This window comes from Lactuca saligna, chromosome 4, assembly GCF_052625555.1.
Source record: "Lactuca saligna cultivar CGN05327 chromosome 4, ASM5262555v1, whole genome shotgun sequence".
Classification (NCBI taxonomy): Eukaryota; Viridiplantae; Streptophyta; class Magnoliopsida; order Asterales; family Asteraceae; genus Lactuca; species Lactuca saligna.
Genome location: NC_136420.1, coordinates 135,508,209 through 135,522,469, shown reverse-complemented (window position 1 = coordinate 135,522,469; position 14,261 = coordinate 135,508,209). Strand labels below are relative to the sequence as shown.

Sequence of the window (14,261 nt, the reverse complement as noted above, 5' to 3'; positions counted from 1 at the left end):
AGCTACGATTGCAAACCGAATTGTACGTGTATAGTTACTAGACTTATCCAAGTGGGAGACTGTTGGAATAGTGTCTAAGGCTGCAACTATATTAGGCAAGTATTTGATCCGGTTGTGCATGGTCCTTTTGGGTTGCCTTCACCATAGCAACTTGATAGATGATTTGTTAAGAGAGAGTAAATATTATAAGGAATAATATATGGTTATTTGATTAATATAAGTCATAGATTAATTGGAATTAATTTGGTGACTTAAAGAGATTAATTAAATAAGAGGGTATAAACTGTCAATTGTTTGATAGTTACACTTTAGACTATAAATCCTTATCCTAGATAGGATGGACGATTTCTAGGGCTTGGATAAGCCAAAATCGTCCATAGGGTTATCAAGGATAGGATATGGATCAAATTAAAGTCTAAGTTATCCAATTAGGGTTAAAGTTGTAATCCTTAAGGAGTCTACAAGTATAAATAGACCCTAGGGGTGAGGGAATTCGATTCATCACAACATACCATCTAAAGTAGAGATACTCTGGCCGAATTCCTCCCCTCTCCTCTCTCCTAAATCATCTTTCTTGCTATTAGTGTTTGTAAGCCATTAGAGGAGTGACATTTGTGACTCTAGAAGCTCCAAGACCACAAGATCAACAAGGAATCCAAAGGTATGATTCTAGATCTATTTCAATGTTGTTATTTAACCTAATTAGCCATTAGAAGTCTTGGACTCAAAGCATATTTAATTAGAAAGCCTAGATCCGAGCATTAGGGTTTTGCATGCGCACATAGGAAAGTTCTTATGGCTAAAACCCATCACGTACAACGCTAGGTGGGTGGTTGGGTCCATCTTGCAAATAGAAGTGGGTGTGGTTGTATTTCCATTGTTAGTGTATGTTGTGTGTGTTTTGTCTAGCCGAAAAACGAAGAAAGCCACCGCCACCACCATGAGGTGGTGGCTGCCACCATCTACCACTGCTAGCAACCACAAGACTGGTTGTGTGTGTGTGTGTGTGTTTATCTATTAGTGTGTGTGTGTGTGTGTTTATTTTTAGGTTAAAGTATTGTAAATTGTAATTAGTGAATAGTAGAATAAAGAAAACTCATAACCACCACCGTAAGGTGGTGGTTGCCGCCACCAACCATCGTGTTGGATGGCGGTGTGCCTTGTTTGTGTTTTGATTCATTTGGGAAGCTTGGACAAAATGGGATAGAACCGTAACCACCACCATGAGGTGGTGGCCGCTGTCGTTGACCACCACTACCCGAGGTGGTAGTGGGTGGTACCCACCTAATGAAACCCTAGTGGGCCTAATAAAACCCTAGTGGGCCTAATGAAACCCTAATTGATCCAAAGACTTAGTTATTAGGCTTAATTGGGTTTAAAACCCTAATTTTTGAATTATTGGTTGGGACTTATCAGGACTTGCATATTGGGCCATTGGAATGGAATTGTGAATTACACCCGATCACACCATATGATTTATCTAGTAGAGTGATGGACTTAATGGATTAAGTCCTTAATGAGTTAAGTGAGAAACACTTAACCCTAATCATCATGTTATGTGAAAACCCTAATCTTACTTGGGCCTTAAGTTGGGCCTTTATATTGGGCTTTGGTGATTAGGCGAATAATGAGCCATCCAAGAACAAGCATATAGACTAGAATGTTTGATGGGCTTTATGGTAAGGCCCATGTAAGGGGTTTAGCCCCAATTTGGAAAATTAGGCCATAGGTTGGCCATAACCGGGCCTTGAGGATTATGAGATGTCGGACCATTGGAATACCAATGTTGGACTAGAATAAATGGTTAGGCCTTAGGGAAAGACCATGTAAACGCATGTGCCCAATTTGGAAAATTGAGCCTTTGGATTGGAATCAAGCTAAGGTGGGGGAAAAGTAGTGTTTTACCCTAAACATGGACTTATAGATATATGTTGGAACCCAATTACTGATTGGGTGTTATGTTGATGATTGACAGTTCGGGAATCGGTTATCCAGCAGCTAGAGTTATGTCCGTAGGACTTCATCAATGTGAGGTGAGTTACCTTCCAATAGAAGTGGGTCTAAGGCCACAACGTCGGCCCACTAGTCGGAGTTGCATGTTAAATGATTGTATTTGTGATAATTGTATGGTATGTGTGGCATCCCCATTTTTACGGCCAGAAAAGATAGATTTTTTTTTATGCTTTATAAAATTAAGAGTACCACTTTTAATAAAAATGTTGTGGAATTTGTTCCCAGTAAAACATGATAAATAAGTTATCAAGGAATTTCCGAAGAAAAGTATTTTTTATTCATTTTAAAACATTTGGGATGTCATCGTCAATACAGAAACATAAGCATAAACAGAACTTAAATTCATTATCACTAGTGATTTATATCTCCTTAATCTCTCAGTGTAATGTGACTTCATATCAACACCTATGATATAAATAAACTGAGCGGGACAGGTTGAGAAACCTGGTGAGTACATAGGGTTTTCAACCTACAATAATATAATTATTATGTTTAAACATCAAACAATCAACCCAATTACCCATCCTCATTATCTTCTTTACTATTAAGGATCTACCCAAAGAATCAGCAATTCCTCATTCATTTATTCCTAATGATCATTCTAAGGAATCAACACAAAGTCCATCGTTGCCACGGTTTACACAACATGCACTAAGTCTGCATAGTCCCCAGGGTTTAGGCACCAAGTCTGCATGGTCACCAGGGTTTAGGCATCAAGTCTGCATGATCGCCAAGGTTTAGGCACTAAGTCTGCATAGTCACCAGGGTTTAGGCATCAAGTCTGCATGATCGCCAAGGTTTAGACTACACCGGGTGAACACATCGTTCACAACACCGACAGGTTGCGAGCCTGCTAGTGTTCCACTGGACTGTCTAGAATAGTCCGTGTTTGTCATCCATACTCTGCTAGATGATGGGGCTAACATTTGGAAACAAGGCTTCTCACATCGTCCACCTCTCACCCTTACCTCATGGTGTATATCACCTCTCAACTCATTATCCCACTCATATTTCATCTACCCATGTTTTACACAAGATATTATGTATATATAAATACATATACAGTTTAAATCATATAAAACTTGTATAAAATCGTTCGTCCAGCATAGATAGCAATTATATAGATATAATATGCACACATAATATGTAGTTTATATAAAATACTTCATATCTATGTGTAAGATGAAAGGGACCATGCACTCACATGAGAAGGTGGTAAATCGGCACTTGAACAGCACTTCGTTACTCTCAACACAATTTTCCTCGGACAAAACCTAGTATTATTACCACTAGAGTTTAGTCTAATATTCGTCGAGAGTGATTAATAGTCTAGCTATTATTACTATTATATAAGCGTTAAACAATACTTATATAACCCATAATAATAGCCCAAGTGCTTATTATAAGTTCCTAATAATGTTACTATAATTAAATAAAAGCTATATTAAAAATAGCGTAGGAGTAGCTCACTTACAGCGGGTTTTATAGAAAACCGAGCTTTGCTTGGAGCAGTGTTTCCAAACTGAAAGACCCTTTTTCTCGGGACTCCGGGAGCCTCGGGGCTTCCTTTGGGTGCTAGGGGGTTTACCTAGGCTTAGGAGGGGGTTAGAGGAATAGAGAGAGAAAGTAGAAAGAGAGAGAGAGAGGGAGAGAGAGAAGTGAGAAGGGACTGAGAAATGAGGACTGCCTTCGGCCTCCTTTTATAGCCCTTAGTTGCGGAGTATGCTGAGCATTCCTGTGAGGGTATGTGGGGCGTACCTCGTACGTAGGGCACTCCGGCCTTACGTTGCGCATTCGTACAACCACTTGTCCGAGCCTCCCTGGTGCAACATGGACCATCCGAAGCCAAGTAAAATCTGAACGTGTGGCGTTCCTTCTTGTACGTGCTGTGTAGCGAGCCATCTCTCAACGATTCGAAGCGAGTCCGTGATTAGGAAGCAATGGCCGAGATGCGGCCACATCATCACCCCCTCGCAGATTCGCATTTTTCTTTCCTAACTTCTAAAATTCGTAACTTTAGCATACGAGCTCTGTTTTTGACGTTCTTTCTATCCACGCGTAGGTAGGAACGTACTCTACAACTTTCGTTTAGACTCCATCGGCTATTTTTGAATTTATTGTAAATTTTATATTTTTAACTGGCCGTGACAGGATTGGTACGTTAAAAATCCATAACTTCTTCATCCGACGTCCGTTTTCGTCTATCTTTTTACCGTTATGCTACTATTAACGAGATCTTCGATTCTCGTTTAGGTTGTTTCGGCTGAATATCATCGATCTAATATTAGAATTTTGGGTTGTGCAATGTTATGCCAAATCTTAGAAAAATCATAACTCCCCATAGGAAGTCAGATTTGGGCATTCTTTTTATGCACACTCTCGGTTTAACATATACTAAAATTTTTGTTTAGATTTCTAAGGCTAAAAAGTCCTCCATCATAAATTCACTATTTACGTCGCATAGTGTCGTGCCAATTTTGCCGTAAAACTTCGACGGGCCATAACTTCTTAGTTATAACTCGGATTTCGGCATTCTTTATATGTACGAAACCCTTGTAACATATACTATAAATCGGTTAAGGTTACTCCTTCTAAATAATCTTCCATCAAAAACTCATTTTTGATGCTTATTGTCTAAATTGACTAGCCCGAATCTGCGGGCGTTACAATTATCTCCCCTTAGGATGATTACGACCCGGAATCATCAATGAAACAGGGTTGTATAATGAATCCATGCATTATCTCGTGATCCTAGGTAATAATCGTAACTTCTACGTTCCTTTAAATGAGTATCTAACTCTTGGACTTCTTGACCCCAGGCGGTGCTTGATCTTGCACCCACTCTCTATCTCATGTTGGACTTTCAATCATGACCTTCATGTCACAATCTCGATCTTAATCAGAGACTCCTTCTTAACAAACTTAAGATAAGTTCTTTGATTTCCATAATAGACCGATGGGTCACGTTCTAATGACCTCTCATCGTATGTTGTAACGCTTAGACTCAGGTCTCTTAGAGTCAAATTCCAGAATGGAATATACTTTCCATCATGTTTTAATGTGATATAATCACATTTTAACATGCAGCATTTCTAGCTACCAACATCTTTAGCAATGATCGCGATACTTCTATTGATCCATTTGATTATCTTTCATTTCAATCTTCTAGTTTATGTCGGATGCCACATCAAACTTGGTTCTTTGAACCACGTAACATACTCATCTTAGTCGGACCTGATTTGATATGACCACTAGGGTCAAAATAACAATCATCTTCTTAATCATTACCGAAACAATGGTAATGACATACATATACAAAACGGAATCAATTACTAGCTTCTTGGTAACCTTGTGAAATAGTTATGTTATGTTATGTTATGTTATGTTATGTTATGTTATGTTATGTTATTATGTGGTAGTGTTAAGGGTGAAATGTTATGTTATGTTATGTTATAACAATCATCTTCTTGATTTGTTATGTTATGTTATGTTATGTTATGTTATGTTATGTTATTATGTGGTAGTGTTAAGGGTGAAATAGTCCTCGTAACCGGTTGAGATACACCAGAGGGTAGGTCGGGCACCCCGGTATACCTGGCAGTGGTGTAGGTTCAGAACCCCGGTAGGCCCAATTGTGACATCCCCAAAATCACGGCCAGAAAAGACCGATTTTGTTTATGCTTTATAAAAATCAGAGTACTTCATTTTATAAAAAGGTTGCGGAATTTGTTCCCAGAAAAACATGGTAAATACGTTATTAAAACATTTTCGAAGAAACGTATTTATTTCATTTTAAAACATTTGGGATGTCATCGTTAATACAGGAACATAAGCATAAACAGAACTTACAATTATTCACACTAGTGGTCTACATCTCTTTAAATCTCTCAGTGTAATGTCACTTCATATCAACACCTGTGGTATAAATAAACTGAGTGGGTCAGGTTGGGAAACCTGGTGAGCACATAGGGATTTCAATCCCACAATGTTATACCATATATATAGTTTAAAATTCACAAAATATACAATTTCACCATATATATATATATATATATATATATATATATATATATATATATATAAACAACTCTTATCCCACCCCGTCGATCCTCGCAACGAGGCTATCCATACTCTCGGACCTAAGATTAGTCGTTTTACCTACTCCATACTCTCGGATCAGAAATGAATGAATTTACCAAATCCATACTCTCGGACTAGGGACGAATGACTAATCCATACTCTCGGATTAAAGATGAATGATTATGCCTAATCCATACTCTCGGACTAGGGACAATAGCTAATTCCTACTCTCGGATTAACGATGAATAATTATGCCTAATCCATACTCTCGGACTAGAGACAATAGCTAATCCATACTCTCGGATTAACGACGAATGATTATGCCTAATCCATATTCTCGGACTAGGGACAATGACTATGTCTAATCCATACCCCCGGATAAGTGACATATACTAACTTCTATTCTCTGAGTTTAACTCACTTGTACTCGTAAGAATATACTACCCAATATTCCTCATATTTAATTTAGGTCTACTCTTTATCCTAAATTATCAAATATAATCAGGTATGTTCTTTAACACGAATTTCAAGCAACATCAATTAACTCGCACATAAACATATAATTAATACTTCAATCAATACTTGTATTAAAATCATGTTCATGAAAGGGACTATGCACTCACCTGAGAAGGTGGTGACTCGGTACTCGGACAGCGCTTCGTTTACTTTAAAATAATTTCCTTCGACGAAACCTAGTATTATCACCAATAGATTTTAGTATATTATTCGCCGAGACTAATTAATAGTCTAGCTATTATTACTATTATATAAGCGTTAAAAAAAATACTTACATAACCCATAATAATAGCCCAAGTATTTATTATATGTTCCTAATAACGTTAATATAATTAAATAAAAACTATATTAAAAATAGCGTAGGCGTAGCTCACTTACAGCGGGTTTTATAGAAAACCAGGCTTTGCTTGGAGCAGCGTTTCCGAGCCGAAAAGCTCTTCTTCTCGGAGCCTTCGAGCACTCCGGGGCTTCCGCCTCGTGCTAGGGAGGTTCCCTAGGCTTTTCGGGGGATTTCGGGGCTAGAGAGAGGTTCTAGAGAGAGAGTAAAGAGAAGAAAGAATGGGAAAGGTGTGAAGAAAATGAGGGTGGGAGAGGTGGCATTTATAGGGTGAAAATGGCTGAACTTGGTGCCACATGTCACCATCTAGTGGCAAGACTTGGGGAGAAAGCAATGGCCAAGATTGTGCCACATCACCCATTTTCGCACAACATACTTCCGACTTCTAAAATCCGTAACTTTCACATACGACCTCCGTTTTTGACGTTCTTTATATCCACGCGTAGGTAAAAATAATATCTACAACTTTCATTTTGACTCCGTCGGCTAATTCTCGACCGATCTTAAATTTAACAGTACGAGGCGTTTAGACTGTTAAATGACCGTGAAGAATTCGTAACTCCTTCATACGGACTCCGTTTTCGTCTGTATTTTTACCGTTGAGTTCCTATTAATGAGATCTTCAACTCTCATTTATTTCACGTAAGCCAAAAACCGCTCGAACTAAAATTCGAGTTTCGGGTTGTACACTGCTAAGCCGAATCTTAGAAAAATCATAACTTCCTCATACGAAGTCAGATTTGGGCGTTCTTTTTATCGACGCTCTTAGTTTAACATATTATACGACTTTTGTTTAGATTGCTAAGGCTAAAAAGTCTTCTATCGTAAATTCACTATTTACGTCTTCCGGTGCCGTGCCGGTTTTGCCGAAAAACTTCGGCGGGCCATAACTTCTTCGTTATAACTCGGATTTCGGCGTTCTTTATATGTACGGAAACCTTGTGACATATTCTAAAACTTGGTTAAGACTATTCATTCTAAATAATCTTTTGTCGAAAAGTCATTTTTGACCCCTATTGCCTCTAAATTGACTAGCCCGGATCTGCGGGCGTTACACCAATAGGGTAGGTCAAGCACTTAGATATGCTTGACAGGGTAGGTCGGGCACCCAGATATGCCTGATAGGGTAGGTCGGGCACCAAGATATGACTGGCAGTACATTATTTGTATGCTATGTGGTATGATGGGGGGAACTTACTAAGCTTTGTGCTTACGGTTTTCAATTTTGGTTTCAGGTACTTCGTTTTCAAAGGAAAGGAGACGACGATCACAACGCATCACAGTATGTTTTCCGCACATGAGATCTTTGGGATTACACTTTGATATTGTTTTATGATAACACGCTTTGATTATTCACACTCTGGCTTTGAGATGGGATGTTTTTATATTGTTGGTTATGAATTGTTAAACTAAAAACAAAATTTTTGGTCTTGAATTTTGGGATGTTACAGATTTGCACTTCAAGGGTAATGGAGGCTGAAAAGGAAAGGGGCTTAAGGGCTTAAGGTCCTTAAATAGGGTGAAAACCCTAAAAACCAGGGTTTGCTTGAGATATTAGTACGCCATGCGTACACCACGTACACCCAATGTATGTGGTTAAGATCCGCGACCAAATTATGGCTAGTATGCTAAGCATACTCAATGAGTGCGCCCCGCGTAATAACACCCGGACTAAAATCAAAGAGATTCTACATTAGGGAATTAAAGGGAACTTACCAGAAACTTGGATGTTACAACGAAAACGATCTTCAAATTTCAATAGGTCATATAAATTATCAGGGGCAAAGTAATCACGTACCAAAAGTTCGTGTGCCGTGATACGATCCCAATTGATCGAAATTCTACGCTTTTTCTCGACATTTGAACTTCCGCCTCTTTGATGCATCATATCTTGTGTCGCGGACAACAACGTGTGTAAAAACAACTCATCATCAGAATTATCATCATCAGATGAAGAAGATGAAAACGAACCCATAAATGATTTGTTGAAAATGTGTTTGTTTGTGTGTGTGTGTGTGTGTGTGTATATATATATATATATATATATATATATATATAGAGAGAGAGAGAGAGAGAGAGAGAATTTTAAACTTGATTTTTTTATATATTTATTTCAACGTTCACAAAAGAAAAAACAATTAAAAAAAACATTAACCAATCAGAATTCATGTCTTCGTCTGTAGCCACTGATATGCCACTAGACACCCACCCATATTTGGGAAGTGTTCATGCATAATGTGAGGCTCAAGGCCTAAGATCTAGATTAAAAGTAGATTAATTTGTCTTTAATAAATAATTAAATAAAAGAACAAATTAAATGTTTGTATAGGTTAACACACAAAATTTTCTTTGAAAATTTATAAGGCATTAAATGTTTGTATAAGTTAATACACAACCAAGGTTTTATTTTCTTGTTGAGTTGTTGTAAAAGAAGAAATAATAAGTTGTACAAGGCTTTAAATGCCTTCGAAAATAATTTGAACAAAAGGTTTTGTACGGTTATGACCACTTAAATTATTATTATTATTATTATTATTATTATTATTATTATTATTATTAATCTTTGACATGATTTATCAAAAATTTAATCAATTTATGAGCTATTTACAATCTATCATTTTGACCATGTCTTACAATTAATTAATGGTTTTTTTTATATATGCGAAAGGTGTCAACAGCGGCAAGATGGATGCTTGCATAAGTAAAGGGTGTCGGGGAGTCTTCATTGGAGATGAGAAAGAGGATAGTGTGTCTTTTGTAATGTTTTAAAAAAATTACTTGAATAACATTTTGTTTCCTCATTCATAATAATAATCACAAATAAACCTTTACCCTTAGTAAAATGATTAGTTTTATAAAATGATTTAGGTTAAATTTTTGTTATCATAAAAACAAAAAACAAGATTGACATCAATCGCAACTCATTATTTGACAAGGACAAGGACAAACATTATGGTGTCTTTGATTAAAAGGGTAAAAGATTATATCGAAATCGGGCTATAACCCAAATAGGCAAATAATAATAAATACTAGTGTATAAGTGTCACACAATCATTTACTTTTTTTCAGGGCGTAGCTACTAAGCCATAAGATGGGTTTTAGAATCTACTTAATTTTTTAATTTGATTTCCACTATATATAGTATAGAAAAATTAGAAACTATCTTAGAAAAAATAAAGGATCTATCTTGAGTTTGTTTTTTAAAAAATATCTTAAAAATCATTTTAAAAGAAGAAAAAATAAGTTATCAGGGTCAATTTGTTATTTTAAATAATGAAATTGATAATAAAAATTAACCACTCTTAATAGATATTCTCAAAATATCAATAAATAAATAAATTGCTCTGATAAAAACAAGCTCACATACCAAAGACTCCTACTCTCCATTCACTGTTTTATCAATTGACTAATAATCAAATAGTTTTTCATTAAAACGTATGTTTTTTTTTCATATTTCAATTGGTTTTTTAAAAAATTTTAATCGGTGGGGTGTGATCGGATTTAATAGATTGAACTGATTGGTCCGGTTTTTTTTAAGGTACACGATCCGCCCCGACTCGACCTGACCCCACATAAGTGTTGTTGATTTTTTTAGTGGCTTCACTTAATTTGGGAACCATGTGATTTTTTTGTCTAGATTCGCCATTGTTTTTTTCCCTTTTGCTTAAGCAAAAAGACGGAAATCAAATAAGTTTCCACTCAAATAAAGCACCTCGATTTTATAATTAAATTAAATATAAGAGCATATGGTATGGTTAACTTGAAGTGGTGTTATGACAAGAAGCAACAAGAAGAGGGGGTGGTGTTCATGATGTTATAACACCATGTTGAGAGAGAGAGAGAGAGAGAATTTGGGCAACCAATAGAAAATCATGTTGCATTTAGTCATGGCCACAACAAGAAGCAACACAACTAGATACAACAAGAAGGGGGGTGGTGTTGATGCTTCTTAACGACATTGAGGATGCTCCACCTCAGCAACAATGAGATACAACATGACCCATACCATATGCTTTAAACTTAGATGAATTATTTTAGATACTTGTCTTTATCTACCTTTAAGGGATATCAAAAAATAATAATGATTTGATCAATAATAATATCATTCACGTACTTACCCCTTAAATTTGATCAAATACGACATTCTTTCAAACATGCATGACACTAATTGAAAGGCAAAACATCATAATCATGCTTGATTTTTTTTTAAGTTAAGTATATAAATTACTAATTTTACCAATTGATCATGCATAAACAATTCTTTTAAATCATTCAATCAAGCAAGTATGCACCAACATTACAAAATTAAACAAGTAAGCACCAATAATAGTATCAATCAAGCAATCATACATATATACAGGGTTATTTCAAACATATTTTGGGTTCAGGGCAAAAAAAAATAAGCTTTTAAAATACACAAATTTCATCAAGTTTTTTTTTTTAAAAAAAATAACTCAATAATTGAAGGAAAATTATTTATATTATTTTCTACATATAACAATTTCCATAAAAAAAAATCAGGTCCCTTTTAAAATATGAACCCTAGACGGTTGCTCCTATCGTCCATCCTCTGAGGCGTACCTATACATAGATGGAACACAATTATGTGAAAATGCCACATTCTAAAATGATACATTAGATTCGGGACCAAGGCAACACTTTTATGATCCTAAGGTAGCCTTTGTGGAGAGTTGTATTATATGTTTGAATTTTAACGAATTAAGACGGTTTTTGGGATGTTTTTAAAACAACTATTTGATTTTTAATTTTTTCAAAAAGTTAAAAAATTTAAAGATGTTTGAAATTAGAAAATAATTTTTCAAAATAACCTTTTGCCAAGAATAAAAAAAAGTTTTTTAAAAGTCATGAAAATGTATCTTTTTGTGACTTTTGGCATTTTAAAAGGTAAAATGCATTCAAAAGTCAAGAAATATCATCCAAACATTTTTTAAAAACAACTTTTAACTTTTACTTTTTAAAAGAACTTTTAACAAAAGAGCTTTTATAAAAAGAATTTTTAACAAAAAAACTTGTGGGTTTAAAAAGTAATCTCGAACACCCTTAAGGCCAAAGGGTATGGAACGTTTTTTGACGCATGAAGCTGAGCTGACAAGGGGGTGTATGCACGTGAACACCGCTCCTAGCTAGGGTGAGTGTGACACGGATTGACACCGGTTACGGATGATATTCGTTTTTTTTGACCGTTTATTCCCATTTATTTACTCCATTTCACCATTTACATTTATTTTATATATATATATATATATATATATATATATATATATATATATATATATATATATATTCTTTTCAAAATTAAAACCCCACCTATATATACAAACACAATACACATCAATATTTTACAACTACAAAAAAAAATCACACTCAACAACAACAATATGAATAATTTTTTGGATGTCATTTCTTCTTCTTTATCTGATCAAGATTCCGATGATGATGAGTTGGTTATGCACAAGTTGTTGTTTGCGGCACACGAAATTGTATGTCAGAGAGGTGAAACTTCAAATGTCAAGAAGAAACGAAGAAAGTCGATCAACCGGGATCGAGAGGCGGCGAACGAACTTTTGGTACGTGATTACTTAAACCATGATAGTTTATACGACCTATCGAAGTTTGAGGATCGTTTTCGTATCAGTAAAAATTTATTCCTATGTATATCTATAGATTTAGAAAACAATTACGAGTTCTTCCAATGGAGATGGGATGCTAGGGTTAAACGTGGGTTTACTACGTTTCAAAAATGCACAACAACTCTTAGACAACTGGCGTACGGCATAGCCGCAAACTTTTCAGATAAATATTTGAAGATGTCTGCGAGGACCAGTCGAGAATGCACATATCTTTTTTGTGAATATGTTATAGAGCTTTATGGCGACATATACTTGCGAAATCCGACCAAAAGTGATGGCGAACAGCTGTATGCCACACATCAATCTAAACATGGATTTCAAGGAATGCTAGGTAGCATTGATTGTACACATTGGGTGTCAAAAAATTGTCCCAATGCATGGCGAGGGCAATTCACACGAGGTGATCATGGTGTGCTTACTGTTATACTAGAAGCAGTTGTTTCACATGACCTCTGGTTTTGGCATACATTTTTTGGTATGGAAGGGTCAAACAACAACCTAAATGTGCTTGGAGCATCTCCATTATTTAACGATATTGTGCAGGGGAAATCACCAAACATGCCATACATTATAAATAGACGTGAATATAATCATGGATATTACCTTGCTGATGAGATATATCCAAAGTACGCTATATTTGTCAAGTCATACACATATCCAACTGATTAAAAAGGAAATTGTTCAAATTAGCACAAGAATGTGCAATGAAGGATATGGAGCAGGCGTTTGAAGTCCTCAAACAGAAGTGACACAAAATCAAATATCAATATCCTACACGAGCATGGTAAAGGGAAAATTGATGAAGGTGATGAAAGTGTGTATTATTTTACATAACATGACAATAGAAGAAGAGGGTAGGGATATTTGTATGTATACTCCGAATGATATGCTCAATCCACTCACAGTAAACAAGTCAGCAACCCAGCATACTTTACAAGGCTTTTGGAAATACAGAATAGTGAAACACATCACAATCTACATCAAAATTTGACTGAGCATATATGGCAATGACAATTTGAAGACGAAAACGAAGGCGATGAGGACGCGGACGATGAGGACAACGATGCTGACAAATAGTTTTTTTTTCAATGTTTTCTATTAATTTTTATTTTTATTAGTAAAATGTACATTGAATTTTAAAAATATCACTTTTATTTTTATTAATGTTTCTTTTATTAGTAAAATGTATGTTGAATTTTAAAAATATTATTTTTATTTTTATCAATGTTTTATTGTGTTTTTTATTTAATATAATGTAAAAAATTATAACAATAATAATAAAAATAAAAACAATGTGGAGTGATAACCATTTCCAAGGATTAGTAAACATATAGTGAACATGTAAGCGGGGTGATGTGGCATATAGGTGACATCACTTTTCTAATGAATACCCAGTGATCATACCCCTTAGCCTAAGTATATATAAATTTTTAACGTCAGTGGTGCAAGTACTTGGCAGCTTCGGTCTATATGAATTATTTTTCTTTTTTTGTCATTGATTGGCAATTTGAGTCCTATGATTTTAATTTTTTTCTATTTTGATCCATATTTTTTTTGGCAAGTTTAGTTCTTGTGAAATATTTTGTTTTTCTTTTTGGTCTTTACCTTGGAAAATTTAGTTACAGGACACATTTTTTTTGGCCCTACTTCATAATTCAAATCCT

The 14,261-nt window shown here is 35.4% G+C and overlaps 1 protein-coding gene across 1 annotated transcript; it reads left to right on the top strand.

Annotated features, from left to right (window-relative positions):
• The first annotated feature begins 12,345 nt into the window (after window positions 1–12,345).
• Window positions 12,346–13,266, top strand: LOC145040172 (uncharacterized). Its single transcript, XM_078988141.1, has one exon. It carries the CDS (start codon window positions 12,346–12,348, stop codon window positions 13,264–13,266), a length of 921 nt encoding a protein of 306 aa, XP_078844267.1.
• The last annotated feature ends 995 nt before the right edge of the window (window positions 13,267–14,261 follow it).

Excerpts from the sequence above, each read along its gene's own strand:
- LOC145040172 (XM_078988141.1), top strand. The coding sequence starts at position 12,346 with ATGAATAATTTTTTGGATGTCATTTCTTCTTCTTTATCTGATCAAGAT.